Source organism: Coregonus lavaretus (assembly GCF_964263955.1).
Source record: "Coregonus lavaretus genome assembly, chromosome: 28".
NCBI classification, from domain to species: domain Eukaryota; kingdom Metazoa; phylum Chordata; class Actinopteri; order Salmoniformes; family Salmonidae; genus Coregonus; species Coregonus lavaretus.
Window position 1 is genome coordinate 12,440,744 of NC_140015.1, and position 21,124 is coordinate 12,461,867.

The following is a 21,124-nucleotide window of genomic DNA, read 5'->3' on the forward strand; positions in this document are numbered from 1 at the left end:
ATCAATAAGTCGACTATTTCCGTAAAAGGCTTCAAAGCACATTTGACCCAAGTTGTTGACTGGTCTAATATGAACTCTGAAAGACGTGATTATCCATATCTGTACACTAGCGGTCAAAAGTTTTAGAACACCTACTCATTCGAGGGTTTTTCTTTATTTGTACGATTTTCTACATTGAAGAATAATAGTGAAGAGATCAAAACTATGAAATAACACATATGGAATCATGTAGTAACCAAAATAGTGTTAAACAAATAGCCACCCTTTGCCTTGATGACAGCTTTGCACACTCTTGGCATTCTCTCAACCAGCCTCACCTGGAATACTTTTCCAACAGTCTTGACGGAGTTCCCATATATGCTGAGCACTATGTTGGCTGCTTTTCCTTCACTCTGCGGTCCAACTCATCCCAAACCATCTCAATTTGGTTGAGGTCGGGGGATTGTAGAGGCCAGGTCATCTGATGCAGCACGCCATCACTCTCCTTCTTGGTAAAATAGCCCTTACACAACCTGGAGTTATGCTGGGTCATTGTCCTGTTGAAAAACAAATAATAGTCCCACTAAGCCCAAACCAGATGGGATGGCGTATCGCTGCAGAATGCTGTGGTAGCCATGCTGGTTAAGTGTGCCTTGAATTCTAAATAAATCACAGACAATGTCACCAGCAAAGCACCCCCACACCATAACACCTCCATGCTTTACGGTGGGAAATACACATGCGGAGATCATCTGTTCACCCACACCGCGTCTCACAAATACACGGCGGTTGGAACCAAAAATCTCCAATTTAGACTCCAGACCAAAGGACACATTTCCACCGGTCTAATGTCCATTGCTCGTGTTTCTTGGCCCAAGCAAGTCTCTTCTTATTATTGGTGTCCTTTAGTAGTGGTTTATTTGCAGAAATTCGACCATGAAGGCCTGATTCACACAGTCTCCTCTTAACAGTTGATGTTGAGATGTGTCTGTTACTTCAGCTCTGTGAAGCGTTTATTTGGGCTGCAATTTCTGAGGCTGGTAACCTTAATGAGCTTATCCTCTGCTGCGGAGGTAACTCTGGGTCTTCCATTCCTGTGGCGGTCCTCATGAGAGCCAGTTTCATCATAGAGCTTGATGGTTTTTGCGACTGCACTTGAAGAAACGTTCAAAGTTCTTGACATTATCCGTATTGACTGACCTTCATGTCTTACAGTAATGATGGTCTGAGCTGTTCTTGCCATAATATGGACTTGGTCTTTTACCAAATAGGGCTGTCTTCTGTATACCCCCGCTACCTTGTCACAACACAGCTGATTGGCTCAAACGCACTAAGAAGGAAAGAAATTCCACAAATTAACTTTTAAGAAGGCACACCTGTTAATTGAAATGCATTCCAGGTGACTACCTCATGAAGCTTGTTGAGAGAATGCCAAGAGTGTGCAAAGCTGTCATCAAGGCAAAGGGTGGCTATTTGAAGAATCTCAAATATAAAATATATTTCGATTTGTTTAACACTTTATTGGTTACTACATGATTCCATAAGTGTTATTTCATAGTTTTGATGTCTTTACTATTATTCTACAATGTAGAAAATAGTAAAAAATTAAGAAAAACCCTTGAATGAGTAGGTGTTCTAAAACTTTTGACCGGTAGTGTACAAAAACACATCATTTCTATTTCTCCAGAGGTGGAACATGTTACTACTCTAATTACTAATGCTAACATTCATACTATTTAAAATGGTACATTCTTACAAATATGGCTTGGGAAAAAGTCAGGCATTGCCAATTCTATCTTATAATTGATTGTAATTGTAATGCTTTTTACCATCTAGTCGTAAGGGGTTGTCCTCTTTAACAGGCTAAACCAAAGATGTTGAAATATGTTCTAATAATGTTCTATGAAGTTTTCTACTGAAAAATCGGGAGGGTACTGTATTTTCCACATCCTGAACATGTGAGAAAGCTATGCTGAATAGGTTTCTGTGTAATGAGTGTACATACCATACAGTGCACATTCAGAGATTAGCAGAGCAGGTCTTGCTGCAGAGCCTGTCCATATTACAGGGTCATGATTAGGATTTACATTCAAAACTCTCAGCCTCCACTCATTTTAAACAGTTTCATACAAACCATAGGAATAAAACAAGTCGATAAACACCTTATTCATATATTCATGTATACATATTATGTCTAGGATCCTAACTGCTGCAAGTTGCTGCGAACGGAACAGACACAAAAAACATATTTAGGTGATCTGCGCTGGAAGCGGCTGATTTTATTGCATTTCATTGCAAGGTGCGATCATCATGCTCTATATATGCATAGCTTATGATTTTCACAATGCTCTTATGTTTTCTCTTTTTTTTCAATGATGTATGACTGCTTTAGCTTCAAAGGGCGCTCGGTGATGATGTCAGAAACCTAATCATTGGTTACTACACCAAACATTACATGGGTCCAATGACGTTTCACCTACTGGGAACATCTTCCCTGACCATAACCTCACCCACCGTCTAACCTGAAATCATGACTTTCCAGACAGGGAAATATCATTGGACCTTAAGAAAGAGTTTCTACAACCCTCTCCATAAGAAGCACCTACCCACTGGGCACAGACGTCAATTCAACGTCATTTCATTGAAATAATGTGGAAAGAACGTTGATTCAACCAGTGTGTGCCCAGTGGGTAAGAAGCAACAGCAGCGGGAGCGGCACAGCACAGTACTGTCATACAGAGCAGTCAGATGCAAAAAGAGTCTAGTGTGGTGAGAAGAAGTACAAGACTGGCATTGACATTGTTGTGTCCTCTATACAATATGCCAGTGTGTGTGTGAGTGTGTGTTTGCATGTCCGGATGTTCATGCGGAGCAGCTATTTTCCTGAAGGACATTTGTAATGATTCCTGACCAGGCTGGTCAACAGGGCTGCTGTTGGTAGGGGCACCTCCACGCCGGAGCCTCTGAATCTGAAATAGCACCCAGATTTCACCTGCATGTTCACTAGCTACTGGAAGTCAAACAGAAAATGATGCTTGGAATGAGGATTAATAGCAATAAGGAGTCTTGTCCCTGGTTAGGTTCAACATCTCCATTTCCATTCCCTTTTCTGCAGCGCACCAACAGTCAGTCTCACAATAACATGATAGCACTACCTTCGGGAAAAGTCAAACTACCATGGTTTCGTAGCACTACCCACCCATTTCATATGCTACTCTGAGGATTCTGAACAAGAATATGGTGATCATTTTATATTCCAAGCCAAATGTCACATGTATTCAGTATGTATTCAGTATGCTTTGTTGATCGTACTTGACTGCTTAATTGATTGGGAATCGTTTAGGAATTGCAGAGCATACTGTAATTGGCAAAGCTGCTATCTAATGAAACTAACCATTGATACATGTTCCTCTTTTGTATAGGTATGCAATTTCATAGGCTGCAATACAACAAATATATGCTTTTATACCTTCCATTATTCTTTAGATATGTCATCTCAAAGCTTAGAGCTCCATGCTTTTTATAGTTTCTTCAATTGGTGTTAAGCAGGAAAGACTGTTTGCAGATGCCAGATTGTGGTTGCTGTTGTTGCTGCACCATCTCTCTGTGGTGTATCCTGGCTCACTAGTCAAAGCATGGGACGAGTGGCATAGTTTGGATGTCTTTATCAAAATGGCTGCAAGAGTGGATTGTCGGAAAGAGTTACACAGTAGATGGCATTGATCTATCAAGTGATCTCAATTAACAGACCTAAAAACCAAAAGAGGCTGCTGAATACATGTTACTGCATGTGAGGATATTAAGATGTAAAAATGTCACAATTCAACGTGATCTGAAATCTAATTCCATCAGTTTAAGTCTCAAATCCAGAATGAACTCATGGGGTTATTTCTGATCTCGTTTTGCTCTGTCGAGGCACTTCAGTTGGTCAACCATTCAATACAGTGTGAGACGTAGTCGGTCGTCACTCACGCAATACAGGCTTGATTTGAACTTCAAACCCTGCAAAACTATGAACCCATCAGAAAAACAACACTACGTCGAGCACCAAACTTTAAGATCACACATACCTGGGGAAAGGAAAACAAAACAAAAAAGTAAATAAAAAAGTCAAGTTGAAGGAATTATAAAACATAAACAGGTATTCTGGTTGTTGTAAGCCCCAAAACCTTCCCACTTCAACCCCCCCCCCCCCCCCCCCCTCTCCTCCTCCTCCCCTCCCACCGTTCCCCAGCCTGAGGCTAGTCACTCCGAAAGTCTTCCTCTATCTCTGGAAGTCGCTTCTTCTCCAGGGTCCCTGTCAGGGGTCTGGAGCTGCTGCCTCCAGGGGACTCCAGGAAGTTCTTGGGCTCGTTGGTGTGGTAGCTGCCCTTGTACCGGTACAGATAGATGTAGATGCTGTACAGACCTATGAACAGCAATATCACGGCCGCGATGACAACAACTAGAGGGAGAAACACAGTCAAGATGTGGTTAAAAAAACTGTATTTAGCAAACAGCAGAAAATCCATTGTTCATCACAGTAGGGTTCTATGACTCACGTTGGAATTGTTACCGTGAAAAGACATACCTGTGTCTCGATGGATGACACAAATATCCCTTTCAATCAATATCATTATGACTCAGTTGGTTCTCTGCCAAAAAGAGAACTGCTCACTTAACTTCACTTTAGAGACGAGATATCATTTCTTATACAGCCACATATTGTTATGAGGGAGCCATCCATCTCAAATTATGTCCAATAACCGGACGAGGTCGGCAAGGGGACAGCAGGACCGGCCCAGACATCAGAAATCAAACTCAGATGTTCTGCGTTACCATAACACCTCTGTACATCAGATTTATCCAGTACATTAAGCTGAAGCATATATCTGTGATGAATAGTGGAGGGAGGGCAGCTCTAAATATAGTTGATCCGGTGAGGGTCTCAGACAGGGATAGAGTACAGACTACAGACTCTGAGCTGCTTTCTATTTCTGGGCTTCCTTCGCCTCTCATATTCAACAGACACGAGAAAATATCCTTCTTACATTCCAGCATTTGTTCTGGTACATGTCATTTTTTTCTTCTAGCTTGGGGAAGGAGGGCGTAAAGCCTATTCTGGAATCTGATGGCCTCAGAATTTAGGATTAGGGGATTTTAGGAAAATAAAAATTTCAACTATCTCCATCTGTGTCAATAGGGGAGCGAGAGAGAGACAGTGAAATAGCGAGAGGAAGAGAGAGAGGGAGAGAGTGAGAGGAGGCTTAATCTGAATCTTGAGGTAAACTAAGGTCAGGACTCACAGATGGCAGACGGTGGATGAACACTTACACTAATAGATTTCACAAAAATCATCAAAGTATAATTATTCACATTATTGTGAATCTTAAGCAGTAAAGACTTACCTGTCAACCAAAACAGGCCTAGGTCATCATGGATATAGATGTATTCTGAAATGAAAAAATACATAAATTATGTTATTATGGTGAATTTACACTATCATCACTGGGTCATGTTGGCTGATGGGATATGTAGTCCCATGTAAAGTAGATCTACTGATGGCTTCTGGGATATGTAGTCTCACCTATAGAAGTGAACCAGGGGTCCGCCTCCCAGGGGACATATCCATGGACAGGACGGAAGGCCCCACAGTTAGACTCGGAGACGAAGCCCTGCACGGTGACCGGCGGTTCCGTCTCGTTGGGCCGGAACAGGGTCTTGAGAGGGGCGTAGATGTTGTACCTCACCCCAGATATACAGCCCACCAGACCAGGACTGTTATGCCTCTGGATCTCATAGTCAATGTCACCCACCTCTGAGGGGGTTAGAGAGAGGGACAGAGGAGTTACAATGTGCACATCCACCTTAACTAATTCCCAAACTTACAGTGGGACAACTGATGCCTTACTCCCATGGGTAACACTTTATATGGATAGTCCATCTGTAGATGCTCTACAGACTATCAGTAACATTTCAACTATCTACTAACCCTAACCTTAACCCTTATCCTAACTCTAAACTTAACCCTAACTCTTACCCTAACCATTATTCTAACCCTAACCGTAACCATAACCTTAGCAAGCAGTTGCTTATCAACAGAGTTCGTTGATAGTATGACCATCTGTAGAGCACCTACAGATGGATTATCCGGACTATCCAAATAAAGTGTGACCAAATCAATTCTCAAGATGAAAGCAGAAATGTTTCAGCTAGGGGGTGAAATTGAATCTTACCCATCACTCTCCCCAGGAAGATGTTCTTGGGTGAGTCAAACCTGCCATCTTCCACTAGGGTGATCTTCTCCACTATCGGCTCCATGTAGTCCACCTAGGAGTTACACACATCAACACAAACACATTGATATTCACACACAACCATAAACATGTCAACAGGAACAAATCAATGAACGACTGAAACTGCACATATGAACACAACATACAAAACCAAGTAATGTGGTACCAGACAATCCTGATTTGTGATTTACTTTTAAACTGTGGTGAAGGAGGAAGGTGGTGTTAACAGGTGTAGACATTCAGGTGGAGCATCAGCGTACCTGTGTCCTGATGGTTCTGTTGTGTCTGGTTATGTTGACATAGTGGGGGTATCCATCTGCCAGGTTCCTGAAGGACAGCTGGTACTTGTGGGTAATCAACCCCAACCTATACCTCATGTCTAAGGTTCCTGTGGAGGGATGGTGCAACAATACATTCCACAGTTCATAATGTAAGGCATTATAATATTATATTTCCATTAACTATTGTGAGGATTATGGCTTGTAAAGTACAGTGATGTACTTTTGTCCAAGTCCTATCTTGCTTTGTGTTTCTACTCAAATAAATGGGATGTCTAAAGAACATACCACAGGAGGTTGGTGGCATCTTAATTGGGGAGGACGGGCTCGTGGTAATGGCTGGAGCGGAATCAGTGGAATGGTATCAAATACATCAAACACATGGTTTCCAGGTGTTTGATGCCATTCCATTTGCTACGTTCCAGCCATTATTATGAGTCGTCCTCCCCTAAGCAGCCTCCTGTGGAACATACAGTACTCCAACTTCAATCAGTTACAGTAAAATCTTCATTCAAAAGCCAGTTCAATCCGAACATTCTCTGCCTTGAATCTTAACCATAATAACCCATAATGTTAAAGCGCTCCTCCCTGCCTAGCGTTCCTACCGTCTTTCTTCAGGATGACAGCCATGTAGTCCTGGACAAATGAGCTGATGTAGAGTAGTACAGCCGGGGTCTGGAAGGTACTGAAGCTGAACTCTATCTCATCACTGGTGTCGTTGTAGCCCAGGCTGAAGTTGTGGTAGTGGGGATCCAGCCAGTTAGCCCACCACTCCTCATTGGTCGTAGGCTTCTTTCTGATGTTGTAGCGCAACCACGAACCTATCTCAAAGTAGGCCCCAATGTCTAAGGGGGGACAAACAGGACAAAGTTGAGCTAAATGCCTATTTCTATTATGAAACTTTGTGGTTATCGCCAACACTGTCAAAACAAATCTAGGTTTTTGTTAGTGTAACCCACCATGCTTAGGGCAGTCTTAGTGATTCTGGGGCTCCATGCAAAACTGAGGTAACCCAACCTGTGTAGAGCTCACCTTTGTGGCAGTAGAATCCGTCGAAGGCAGTGTTGCCGCAGTCACAGGTGTAGGCTGCGTAGCCCTCGATACACTGGGCAGCGTTTCGACACGGTATGGTCGCGTTCAGACACTGGCCCGTACAGTTCCGCCGTATACCCTGTTCTTCATTCGCTTTCCCTTCCAAGTCAAGGGTTACACCGTTCATTCGTAACCCTCGGAGACAGCCCAGGAACGGCCACAGCGTGCGATTGGCTGCGCCTGGGTGCATTGGAACACTATGTTAATCATCACATTGCAAAATTTAGCATTTTGTATTAAGAAGAATAAAAAAAAAACATGCTGGTGAAACTCATAGGACTACATCAACCAGGAGGAGTCCAAAAATCCTTGTCGACCACCACCCCGTCCTCCCCAGCCCCAACAGCCAGGTGACGTACCCACGAGGAGAGGGTGGGTGAACTTCATGGTGACAAAGGTCTGGCCAGGGAAGCGTCTCACAGCCCATGGCTGGTAGTCCACCTTGATCCTGGCCAACTTCACGTTGAGCTCTGCCTGGACAAAGTGCCACTCATTGTCGTTTAGAGGCACCGGTGACCGTAGCGTCACATTGAGGATGCCGTCTCCCACCATGAATATGAAGACGAGGTTCTGGGTGGCTGGGAGAACGATGAAGAAGAGACAAAACAGAATGAGGGAGAAAATATATAAAGGAAAATAAATACTGGAAAATATTGATAATGTGTTCATTGCAACAAAACATTTAGAAAATTGTAATTCGGAAATTATGTTTCATGCCTATGTCCTATGTGGATCAGTCGGTAGAGCATGGCGCTTACCACACCAAAGGTTGTGGGTTCGATTCCCACTGGGGCCACCCGTATGTAAAATGTATACACGCATGACTGTAAGGCGCTTTGTATAAAAGCGTCTGCTAAATATATAAAATGCCTATACTTTATTTAATGAGTAATTTCTTATGATTCACACTAGGTAATCGGTGGTAATTTACTGTTGAGCTCAATGCGTATGAAGTTACGGAGCCAGTCGTCTGAGTTCTCCAGGAAGACTCCGTGGGGGCGGTAGGTTTTAAAGTGAAAGGAGATGTCAACGGTGCTGCCTGGCCTGAAGGTGGGGAACTCGATGTAAGTGGGCTTGGTGAACGATATGGTGTTCCAGATGCTCCCTGTGAGGACAAAGAGGCCATGAGATCCAAACCAGAACCATGATAAACAATCATTTGACAAATTATATACCACAGAATGGTTTTACTTCATCAATCCATCTGGGTAAGGTAGTTCTTCAACTCACGGTCGCCATGGCAACGTAGGGGCCCGAGGCTGAAGTGGGCCTCTGACCCGGTCCTGTTGGTATCCCCCACCACCACCTTCCTCACTGGGAGGTGGTCCTTCCACATCAGATAGCCCTTGTCCGAGTACCTGCACAACAGGTTCCATTTGTACAGTAATGTATATCAATCTATGGAAACACTTTTCTAAAAGTTATAGAAAAGTGTCATTCAAATCCTTTCTCTCTCACCATTGGCGGTAGTCAGCGTCACAGTTACAGTGAAACCTGGCGTCAGTGCAGGTCTGGTTTATAGCACAGCCACACTTCCCACTCTCAGGGAAAGCCCCGCCCCAGTACTCGTGACTCTCGTTATTTCGACCAATCCAGAAACTGTACGGTCTCCCATCTGAATGACATGACAATAGAGCAAAGGAATATGATTATTATGATTTAATCATTGAAATGTTCTGATATATATATATATACACACATACACACACACACACACAAATAGTTACAGATTCTGGTGCTTTCAATACCTACCATTGCCCATAGGCCCTAACCACTCCTACTCACTGGGCGTGTTGATGCGTGACTTGTAGCAGGAGTAGTCGATCCACTGTTCACAGTACATGGAGGTGTTGGCCAGTGCTGTGACCTCGTCCCAGGAGGCGTTCCAGTAGTTGACGTCTCCTATGAAAGGACGGTCCACCGTGCTACCGGTCACCTTGATGCCGTCGATTCGGTCATGCATCACCAACGTCCATGCCTTGTCAGCTGTGTCAACAGACAGGGAAGTGGTTAACATTAAGGGTAAACATGTATGATTGTATAAGTGAGGTGAAAAAGTGAGATTAAGTTACAGACAGGCAGACAGAAAGAGAGAGAAAACTAGAGAAACAACGTCAAAGCACATCTACTACTGAGGAATTTGTTGTTGTGCCGTGTCCAATGATCTGATATTATCACAGACAGCTCTAATGCAGTAGACCCTGACTAATCTAAGGGATTTACATAGAACCTACATGAATAGGTTTTGGTTAATTGGATAGGATTGGATGGAGAATACTCTGGCCCCACAACCAATTACTGATCTAGCCCCAAACTGGTTCTCCATTGTCCTTGTTGGAGTTCATTATTACATGATCAACATCCATCAGATGGCCCTGCTGTCTCCCCTGCTGCTGTTGCCTTTTCATTCCTCATGGAACATAGTCAACATTCACCTCAACCTGAACACTGTTTAATGTCTGCCTCAATATGTTCAATAACACCCCATTTCTGCTTGTGCTGTGGAAGAGTAAAAGGTACTGTAAGCACTGACTACCATTTTGTTCGATATGCACCATGGAGTCATGTTGGTCAGATAATATAATTGTATACTAGTACATTTTATGAATGTAGAAAATACATTTGAAAAGTCAGTTACTCACATTTCATCTTGCAGTACACCTCAAATGGTTTCAAGGGTCCGCTCAGATCAGGGTCTATGGTGTAATTGCCTGACCAGGATTTACCAGTGAGTCTGTAGGCCTCACAAGACTCTTTGTAGACAGCTGTTGGGGAAGAGAGGGGCAGAAGTAGTGTTTTAATCTACACCAGCAAAGTTTTGATGATGACATGGGTCCGCAGTATATAGGCCTCAACAAACTGGTTGTTACACTGGTGAGGTTACATTAATACTTGCAAACAACAGTAGGCTCTCTCAGACAATACTCACACATATGGCACACCTCCCCTTTGTAGCCTGTGTTCTCACACAGACATATGAAGTCATCCCAGGACTGGATACATCTGCCCTCGTGTTCACAGGGGTTTGGAGTACATCTAGAGAAAATACCATGCAGGAGTGTGGGTAAAAGTAAAACAGGGCATATACAATGAGTACACAAAACATTAAGAACACCTGCTCTTTCCATGACATAGACCATATAACAATGTTTTCTTGTTATACAGTAACAAGAAAACATTCTTTGGGGGGTGAGAGACAGTATGAAAAGACAAGAGAGGTTTGAGAGAGGATTAGGTCACTCAATATCTCTCTATCACTCTCATTTTTCTGTAGTCCTCTGTCAGGCTTTATTTACTGTATAAGTGTCACGATGTCAGTGTAATGAGGTAGACGAAGTCAGGCGCAGGACACAGAACTAAATGAAAACGTAACTTTACTGAACACGTAAAGAAACAAGTAAACCTCCAGGCAGGGAGGAACAAACCCGCTCACCAACAACACACGAAACAATAAACAAACACGCACAGAGCACAATGGGAGCCACAGGGTTAAATAGGGACGGAGTCATTACAAGATGGGAAACAGGTGTGAAACAATCAGACAACAACAGGTAGATCATAGAAACATAGAACATAGATCGGCAGCAGCTAGTACTCCGGTGACGACGAACGCCGAAGCCTGCCCGAGCAAGGAGGAAGGGCAGCCTCGGCAGAATCCGTGACAATGAGGGAAAATGTAAGGGCTGTGGTCCGCTCTGATTGGGGTGGGCGTTGTCTGCAGCCCCTCAGCCCTTAGCATCAACAGACAAATTACTTTATAGGCCTTTCATATAATTTACACATATGGCCCTCAAGATTGATTCTCAGGGTCACACATAGTTTTGAGCTATAGTTCGAATCAGAGTTCGATTATTTGTTACATTGTATTTGTTTCATTTGGTCTGGTTGGTTTCACATTGCCAAATATCAAACGAACAGAAATTCCTATACAAAACCACGTGTCCATGCAAGTCATTTGTTTATTGGGCAAAAATGCTCACGTTAAATCCATCTATGATTATCACCAAGCATCACCTGTGTGCCCCAATCTTCATATTACTTAAGCGTTGGTCTTCCAAGAACATGCGGGAGGAAACAGCGCAATAGCAGATCTAACTGTGACATGAATAGCCTATATTCAGTCCCCTATATCCCCGGTATAGCCCCGGTCTCCCCTAGTCTTCATCGGATGCGCTCATAAATGCGCTCCTACTCACAGAATGTTTCAGAGATACTGTATCAAGTTATGATGCTGTATGCATTTCATCAAATGCTCGCAGTCAAATAACAAATAATACTGCACAACTCATTAGGGGGCTTTCACACCAAATTGAACTCTGTTGCGTTTATCAACTTAGTTTGGATCGTTTGGACTGGTGTGAACACTATCCTCACTCGGGAGCGCACTAAACAATGCACCGTGGTTCGCTCAAAAAGGGTGGTCTTGGTCTGATTCAATTCGTAGCGTGGTGCGGTTCCTGCAGGTGAGAACGCAGTCCAGACCAAACACAGGAAAATAACCAGAGTCTCGCAGTATTATTGGTTGTTTGACTGCGAGCGTTTCATGAAATACACACAGCATCATAACTTTAGATCAGAGGATTTATGAGCGCAATCGATGCAGACTAGGGGAGACGGGGGCTATACAGTGGATATAGGACTCTGATTATAGCTATTGACGTTATAGTTAGAGCGGCTATTGCTCTGTTTCCTCCCGCATGTTGTTGGAAGACCAAAGCGAAAATAATATGAAGATTGGGGCACACAAGTGATGCTTGATGATAATCATAGATGGATTTAACGTGAGCATTTTTGTCCAATAAATAAATGGCTTGCATGGACACATGGTTTTGGTTAGGAATTTTAGTTCGTTTGACATTTGGCAATGTGAAACCAACAGGACCAAATGAAAAAAATACAATGTAATAAATAATCGAACTCTGATTCGAACTATAGCTCAAAACTATGTGTGAAAACACCCTGAAACACCAGGAAGACTCCGAACCACCAAGGTTGACTGCACATACATTGTCATGCTGATACCCTTGTGAAACAGAGAAGGCACCATGAAGGTATCATAATCCATAAAGTAGATGAATATGTAACATACTGATATAAGCATGTGATAAGAAGACATACTAGTACACAATGGTTTTGTACACAATGGTCTTTGCACATGATTTTGTAGAGAAAATGGCGCTCCTCCCAAATCTATTTAATATAAAAGGAGGGGAGAAGTGGAGGAGGAGATATGTGTCAACATCGTCGTTAGATGAAGCGGACCAAGGCGCAGCGTGATACGTGTACATTATTTTATTGCAGTACACAACACGAAACAAAACAAACGATACGTGAAGTCCTGGGTTGACCACAAACCTTCCAGAACAAGATCCCACAACATAACATGCCAACAGGCTGCCTAAATATGGTCCCCAATCAGAGACAACGAGCTACAGCTGTCTCTGATTGGGAACCACCCTGGCCAACATAGAAATACACGAACTAGAACGAAAAACATAGAAAACTAAACAAGGAAAATCCACACCCTGGCTCAACATTTAAGAGTCCCCAGAGCCAGGGCGTGACAATATGAGTGAGTGTAGAAAACTGGACTGAAGTTTAGTGTTACATGTGATGGTCTTACGTTGACATTTTTCCAAAATGTTGATCTTGCAAACGTTTGGCAGTGAGAGAGGCTTCATGTGGAAGCGTGACCATCAAAACACTTTATATCATATACCTATGTTACCATAACATGGATCCTACTCTGGTGTAAATAATCCTCCCTGTCCAGGCAGGTGCATTCAACTGAGCATAGCCCCTGTCATCAACCGGTAGTCAATCTCCTGGAGGTGTCTGAGTGTTATAAGTCACCAGTCTGCCATGGGGGCTGAGAGGCATCCTCAGAATGATTAATCCCTATAGCAATGAGCCTTGACTCTGTCTGTCACATTGGTCCATCGGGAATCAGGATGGAACATTCCAACACAATCTCTGTACTCCACTGATATTACAAGGCAGAGTATAGTGTTTAGAATACATCCAATCACTTTACCCATGGATTCATCATGGATACTGTATGTAACCTTTGCCTTTGTGCTACTACTGTTTAGCCTGTTGCAAACAAACCATTTCACCATAGTATCTTAATCTGTGCCCCTGCCCCTCTGCCAACCTCCTCCTTTGTACATGTCTGTGATGCCCCCCTCCCTCCTCTCTATCTGTCAGTGATGCCCCCTACCTGTCAGTGATGCCACAGGTGCCCAACAACAGTTCAGCATAGCGTCCCCAGCGTCGCTGCAGGATGATGTCGATGTCCACCGGCTCGTTGTCGATAAAGATCTGCTGCATGCAGCCGTGGAAGTGGTTCAGCTTGGTCTCACACTTCCTGATCGTGTTGTTAGTCTTCGGACACCCTGAGGACCAAAGCACAGAGGGAGGTGTGAAGATATGTTCCTATTGGGCGGTTCTTTTGATAGTGAGAACATCAAGATGGTGACAGGTAGGTAGCCTAGCGGTTAAGAGCGTTGGGCCAGTAACGGAATGTTCGCTGGTTCAAATCCCCGAGCTGACTAGGTGAAAAATATGCCGATGTGCCCTTGAGCAAGGCACGTAACCCTAAATGCTCTGGATAAGCGCGTCTGCTAAATGACTAAAAATATAAGACCAAAAGTTGTGCACTGTAACGGGAATTGGGTGCCATTTGGGACGCAGCCCAGGTCTGGTCAACAGCTCACCTCCAGTGGTTGCTGTTGTAATGTATGTTGATGTTGGGAACAGTGAAGTGAAGAGCCAGAACAGGTGTGGTGAACAGCTCACCTCCAAAGAAGTAGCGGTCCCCTGTGCGAACAGTGAAAGGGTTGGTGATTTTTAGCGGAGATCCCTCCTCCTCATCTATGGTGATGGACAGTAGGTTGTCCCTGGCTGCTACGTCTACGGTGTGCCAGAAACCATCATTCAAACGGTAACCTGAAGAGAAGAACAAACAGAAACCATAGAACAGCTTTATATTCCAAGAATGAGCGAACAGCAATCAGTATGAATCAAAATTATTGTTTATACCTTTTTCTGTGGCATTGCAAGATCATACAGTATTAATTTGCCAAAAATATTCTACCCTCTCAAATGTTCTGCACATTATTTATAATTTGTAGAATGGTAAGAATTTATTAATGAGGCAGGGTTAGTTCAGTTACACATTTTGGCTCACCTGCTGCGAACTGTAGTTTCTTCTTGCCTGGCTGAAAGAGTGTGACATTGACCTGTCCCTCACTCAGGCCCAGCTCCAAGGCTCCCAGGTCGTCAGCAAAGCGTGTGAACATCAGCAGGCCTGTGTAGTCCCAGGAACGGAACTTAAACTTGACAAACATCCGAGGCTTCCTGAAGAACCCAGGCACCTGCAGGTAGTTGTTGGGCCCGGCGAAGGTCATGGGTTTCCACAGAATGTCACGGCACGCGTAGTGCATCTTTTTCTGAGAAAAAGAACATGAGGTATGAGGAAATAATTATTGTATTTACAACAAACTATGAAGAAAGATTAGCAACATCACTGTAGGTCACAGGTAAATTGTGTGTGTAGGTAAATGAGTACGCGATGCAGAGGTGAAGTATGATGAGAAGCTGCACCTGCCGAGGGATGCGTATCTCAGGCTCCTGGTCCTGGGCCATGTTGATGATGTTGATCCCGTTGATGAAGACATTCTCCAGGCAGCCACGGAAGTTAGGAACCTCTGGGAGGTGGGGTACATTGGGCTCAATCACTCCCCCCACATACAACTAGGAGAGGACCAGGAGAGGAATACATTAGATAAATGGACACTTATGATGAATGGAATATTATACTCAAGGCCACACATTTATTTTTAGGTTTAGATCATCTGTTTATCAACCAAGTACACCCTGAATGACTAGCAGGCGCCAGGTAAATAGTAGGCTGATCTCTGTCTACGACCATTGACCCCTTCAATGACCACATCATTCCTGTCCTTATGGAGCACTGTCACAAGCCTGACTCCAAACTCTCCAGGCCCACTACCTTATAATGTTCAACAACAACAAACATGTCCAGACACACCTTAGCGTCTAGTTCTATGACCAACCTGAGTGTCCAGGTCTATGTAGGTGAAATCTCCATTGCAGATGGCTGTCTCTGTGTGGGCGTCCACTGTGAAATTGACCTGTCGACCGAAGCGCTTGATGGTGACGTAATGCCAGTGCTGGTCATCGAGTATGTTGCCAACGGTCATTGTGGTCCGACCGTCCACCTGGTTGACCGTACTGCTTCCTATGATAGGAGAACGGAAATGAATGACATAAGAATTTGAAAGGATGATGGGATTACTGCTGGGTAAAACTAACCCAATAGTCAAGCTCGCTCTGCAAAACAAGTTCTAGCTATAGCTATATGCCATTTAGCAGACGCTTTTCTCCAAAGCGACTTACAGTTACGTGTATATACATTTTTCTATAAATGTTTCCTTTAGAGAAGGTGGAGCTGAGGTAATGGCTATACCAACCTGAGTTCTCCTCACAGATACAGAAGCCTAGTGTCTATTTCAGCAGTAATGGAGGATCGACAGGGATATTCACGCCCTGTTTTTCATCCAGTAAAGATAATTAAATCTAATCTAGGAAACTAAATTCCTAAACCATATCCCAGCCTATCAGATTGTATAATCACCCCACAACATTAATATTCCTGTTCCTTGCCATTAGGCATTTCATTGTACCCCGTATCTTGTGTATATGACAATAAACAGATTTAATTTCCTTTGATTTGATACTTCACAGACCAACTGGTCAGAATGCTTCTTATCTGTCCTCCCTCTATGGCATAGAGAACTCTGACCAGTTTAGAGTCTCTGCCCAGCCATACCCCACACATCTTACCTAGGCCGATGGTGAGGACGAGGCGTCCTTTCTTCAGCTCCAGGGTCAAGACGTCTCCCTGGACTCCCTCACTGTGTAGCAGCAGCCCGTCCTGCTCCAGGGTCTTAAAGTTCACGGCAAAATGGTCCTGCAGGGTTCGGAACCTCTTCCCTGGAAACATGTAGGCTACCGAGTCGTCCCCGTTCATCTGCATCACGTAAGAATCTGGCCGAGAGAGAAGGGGAAAGTGTTTATATGTTAGAGGTTGAATGGCACATTTGTAGTCCTATGAAGATTCAAATAGTTAAGAGGCTCAAAAGTGTTCCTGTGAAATGGTGTAGATATATGTTTGATAGATACTGTTTGACGTTGGAGCCATTGAGTTGTGAGGGTTGACTCAATTGACTGTTGAGGTTAGTTACTGACTGTTAACTGTGTTAGTTGTATGACTGTTGAGTGTGGTATTGATTTGGCATTTACTGGTGGAGTGGTGCTTCATCAAGTGGGATTCATTAGGTTAGTAGCAGTTGGTGGATAGGTGTGGCGCAGCGGTCTAAGGCACTGCATCTCAGTGCTTGAGGCGTCACTACAGACCCCCTGTTGGCCCAGCGTCGTCCGGGTTTGGCCGGTGTAGGCCGTCATTGTAAATAAGAATTTGTTCTTAACTGATTTGCCTAGTTAAATAAAGGTTAAATAAAAATGAAGTATAGGGATGAATGTCCTACAGTAGTCTCTCTTGACAGACATTCATATACGCTAGCTATCTTGAGAGTTCGAAGAAGACTCCTACAGCAAATTATAGTTACAATGATGGTGAAAGGTGTCCTTACCGTAAGCACAGCCAAACACCTCCAGCCTGACACCGATCTTGCCTCCATTCTCTGTGTTCCACCCCAGGGGCAGGAGGCGGATGTGTTTGGCTGTGAAGGCGTAGTGGAACACATTCCTCTTCACCTGGTGGTAGTTCCAGTTCCCAGGCATCGTCTGTGAAGAGCAGAGAGAGAGAGAGAGAGAGAAGAAGAGTAATTCAGTCACTGTAGTGCAGTGTCGCCTGGCTCACCAAATTACTGCAGATGAACAGATGAAAGCAGATTAGTGTTGTCAGACACTCTCACTGAGGGATAATGCAATAATGGTGAACATTTCTTAAATTAACATGAAATCAAACAACCCACTGGGCACACACTGGTTGAATCAACGTTGTTTCCACGTTATTTCAATGAAATTATGTTGAAACAACGTGGAATAGACATTGATTTGAAGTCTGTGCCAAGAATTACACTAGAATCACTGTTTTTTGACCTGACAGTCCCCAACCTAAATGGATAGTTCACTCAAATGTCCTAATTCAATCATCTTCAGACCAGTCACTCCTAGCCTATAGACAACTTTCAAGCTGAGAACATATAACAAATAATTTGAGTAAACTATCCCCCCCCCCCCTACCGAGTTTCCTCCTTTCATGACGTAGGGTGTCCAGGAGTCGGGGCGGTCTCCATAGAGAAGGGTGTACTTGGTGACCCAGTCATAGGAATTGAAGGTGCCCTGAGTGGCGATGGCCTGGATGCGGTACTTCCTCTTCAGGTCGATCTGCAGCCAGGGCTGTCTGTCCCGGGGGGATGGGGACCAGCCACTGCTTCCTGGAGGAAGAACGCAACACACACACACACGTCATCAACCAGAACTCACACTCTGACTTCATTACACACAAAACACACACATAGATATAGGCAATATTCACACACTGGCCATGCATACACACACACACACACACAGTTCTCATCACACAGAACACACACATACTGTAGTTAATAGGCGATATACACAACAGAAAACATCCAATCACATACACAACACAAAATAGTCTACATAAAACAACAAATTCATCAATGAAGTAGTTAAGAAAAAGAAAACTAACCATACAATTTGGCAAAGTTGGCTGAGTACAAAAAGTTATATCTGGAAGAGGCCAAGAAGGAGTTGGCATAGAGCGAAGATACCAAGGGATCAACACATTCATCTAGAACAAAAGATGAGAGAGAGAGAAGAGGCGGTTAAACACAGAGATTACAGTAATTCTCAGACTACACAATACATCATTCTCCAAAACTGTTCAAATCACATGATAACATAAGGGATTTCAGCTGATCAAACCCCAACATGTCTAGTGGAGCCTCTCCTCACACAGATAAGGGACAGACTTTGGATTGCAACTAATTAGGCACTGCATAATCTGTACTGTAGTTGGGCACAAGCTAGGAACATTCAAAAAGTCTGATTACATTCAGAGGCATGAAAATAAAAGCACAGACTAATTAGGCCTCTCTGTGGTGTGCAGTAATAACCCTTCCAGAATATGACCTTCCATTTGCACAGTGCATGGTGCAGTCAACTGTAATGCTACAGTATAAAATGGCTCCTTAAAAACAGGTGGAGCTGTAGTGATGAATCGAATCATCGGTCCTAAGATCTCCTCCCAGATAAAGATACATAGACCTAGCTAATATCTTTATTTCAGCAGTAATGAATGGTGGATTGAGTCAGGCATGAAACCAGAAGCCAGTAAGTATTTTATTTCCACTGTGCCTGTGAGATGAATGATCATTATCAAGAAGAGAACCTCCACCCGTCCCCTTTTTATTGAGCTAAAGAAATAAATGTAATATGCAGAGGGCTTTCAGCATTGCAAACACATTTGGAAATGAAGAGTTCGAGTGTGTGTGTGTGTGTGTGTGTGTGTGTGTGTGTGTGTGTGTGTGTGTGTGTGTGTAATCATATGCATCTGTTTTGCATGATATACTATGCAGTTAATGATACTAACTGAGGCCCTGTCTGTCTCTCAGGGTGATAGCTGGTGTTATTCTACGGGTGCCTAGTGGACAGATAGCAGCAAAATAAATCAGAGGCGTCCCCTCATCGTCTCATCAACCGTCTGTCTCATCCGCCGTCCCCCATCCTCGATAAATACCCTCAGCAATTAGGAATCACTATAATTCTGCCTAATCTTGTCATTGGCACAGATAAACCCACTATGTCCTCGCCATGGTCGCTAGAAAACACTGCCTTATCTTCTGCAATGTCATAACATGTCTGTTACTCCTCCTCCCAGCTCAGAGTCATGTACATAGGTAGGAAAGGAATAGACAGATGGACAAACAGGCTGAGAAGATGGAGAGAAAAAAACGACAAGGGGGGAAAGAAAGAGAGACACAAATCTCACAGTAGAAAACAGATCTGGGAGGCTAAAACAATGCTCCGCCCCCCACCGTCATGTCTTGGAGTAATCCTCTCCATGACACAAAACTAGTTTCCCCATTGTAGCTTCTATTAATACAGTATACTCTGAGCTCAAACTGATGAGGGAGGGAGACAGGGAGCGACAGAGAGAGGTCGAGAAAAAGGGAGACTAGTTAGTATTCAGGCTGCAGAGGGAGGGAGGAGGGAAGGGATGGAGGGATGGAGGGAGGTGAGTGAGGGTGCAGACTCTTTTAGAACAGCTCTTGAAGAGGGAGAAAATAAATGGAGCGTCGGAGCGTCGGAGCGGAAGAGCTCAAACATTAAAAACTGTAAGGGGATAACCTCAGCTGAAGAATAAAACCTTCTCTCTGTACACAGTCTGTGAGACAGCATCATTGAACTGGTCAGGCAGAGAGGTCCTTGTCATAACAGTCAGGAGTAGACTATGCCACCCACTCTGAGCCTAAACACCTTCCATTCCATTTCCCACCGTCACAACAGCTCAATCTGTCACGGGACCGTGAACGCTGTCATCCAAGGACAAGTCCATTCGGGTGGAAAGAAATCAGCTGAGCCAGAGAAATGTGCTGCCTTTGACCTTGAGTGTTATAGTATAGTGTCTCTGTCTGGGTAACTGAGTCTGGACTGGGTGACCTTTCTGGCCATGTCCCGTGATCCTCTCCTGCAGACATTACAGACTGAGAACACACTGTTACTGCAGTACGTCATGAAGTACAATACTCTGCTGCCTATAGTTTGTTTGTCAAGTCAATGATTCTTCAGCTAACTCCAACAACAAAGCCTATAACCCTACACTAATAGAAGTTCAAGTTTACTTCCAGTTTAAGGTACATAGATTTTTGTTAATTTCCCTGGTGAGCAGTATAGAGGGTTGTAGAGGGTGGAGAAGAACTACAGGTATTAAAGGCATAGAGAAAGGCAGAGAGCCAATAGGACTACGGTAGGTTAACCCAGGCCTTGCCACTCAAGGCAGAGAGCAAATAGGACTACTGTAGGTTAACCCAGGCCTTGCCACTCAAGGCAGAGAGCAAATAGGACTACTGGAGGTTAACCCAGGCCTTGCCACTCAAGGCAGAGAGCAAATAGGACTACTGTAGGTTAACCCAGGCCTTGCCACTCAAGGCAGAGAGCAAATAGGACTACTGGAGGTTAACCCAGGCCTTGCCACTCAAGGCAGAGAGCAAATAGGACTACTGTAGGTTAACCCAGGCCTTGCCACTCAAGGCAGAGAGCAAATAGGACTACTGTAGGTTAACCCAGGCCTTGCCACTCAAGGCAGAGAGCAAATAGGACTACTGTAGGTTAACCCAGGCCTTGCCACTCAACGCCCACCCCCTACTGAAAGGATGCTCTTCTCGCCTCCTCTCCCCACTCCATCCGACTGCAAAACTCCCT

The 21,124-nt window shown here is 44.0% G+C and overlaps 2 protein-coding genes across 2 annotated transcripts in view; both read right to left on the minus strand.

Moving 5' to 3' along the window:
* Positions 1-21,124, minus strand: part of LOC311104443 (zinc finger protein 385C-like) — a gene marked incomplete at both ends in the record, with an annotated part of 664,983 nt that overhangs the window by 416,065 nt on the left and 227,794 nt on the right. The gene's annotated exons all lie outside the window — the stretch shown is intronic.
* The window catches only part of LOC311103608 (contactin-associated protein 1-like), a gene marked incomplete at both ends in the record, with an annotated part of 20,453 nt that continues 3,549 nt past the window's right edge, over positions 4,221-21,124 (minus strand). The window contains 23 exons of the mRNA XM_084145205.1: positions 4,221-4,423; positions 5,367-5,411; positions 5,546-5,776; positions 6,195-6,288; positions 6,515-6,642; positions 7,138-7,377; positions 7,565-7,804; positions 7,984-8,202; positions 8,556-8,729; positions 8,855-8,982; positions 9,083-9,239; positions 9,410-9,610; positions 10,267-10,389; positions 10,554-10,660; positions 13,845-14,019; positions 14,423-14,572; positions 14,814-15,075; positions 15,230-15,379; positions 15,703-15,887; positions 16,493-16,696; positions 17,302-17,455; positions 17,918-18,111; positions 18,390-18,491. Of these exons, the coding sequence (XP_084001331.1) occupies positions 4,221-4,423; positions 5,367-5,411; positions 5,546-5,776; positions 6,195-6,288; positions 6,515-6,642; positions 7,138-7,377; positions 7,565-7,804; positions 7,984-8,202; positions 8,556-8,729; positions 8,855-8,982; positions 9,083-9,239; positions 9,410-9,610; positions 10,267-10,389; positions 10,554-10,660; positions 13,845-14,019; positions 14,423-14,572; positions 14,814-15,075; positions 15,230-15,379; positions 15,703-15,887; positions 16,493-16,696; positions 17,302-17,455; positions 17,918-18,111; positions 18,390-18,491 (3,866 nt within the window). The remainder of the gene's footprint in view (positions 4,424-5,366; positions 5,412-5,545; positions 5,777-6,194; positions 6,289-6,514; positions 6,643-7,137; positions 7,378-7,564; positions 7,805-7,983; positions 8,203-8,555; positions 8,730-8,854; positions 8,983-9,082; positions 9,240-9,409; positions 9,611-10,266; positions 10,390-10,553; positions 10,661-13,844; positions 14,020-14,422; positions 14,573-14,813; positions 15,076-15,229; positions 15,380-15,702; positions 15,888-16,492; positions 16,697-17,301; positions 17,456-17,917; positions 18,112-18,389; positions 18,492-21,124) is intronic.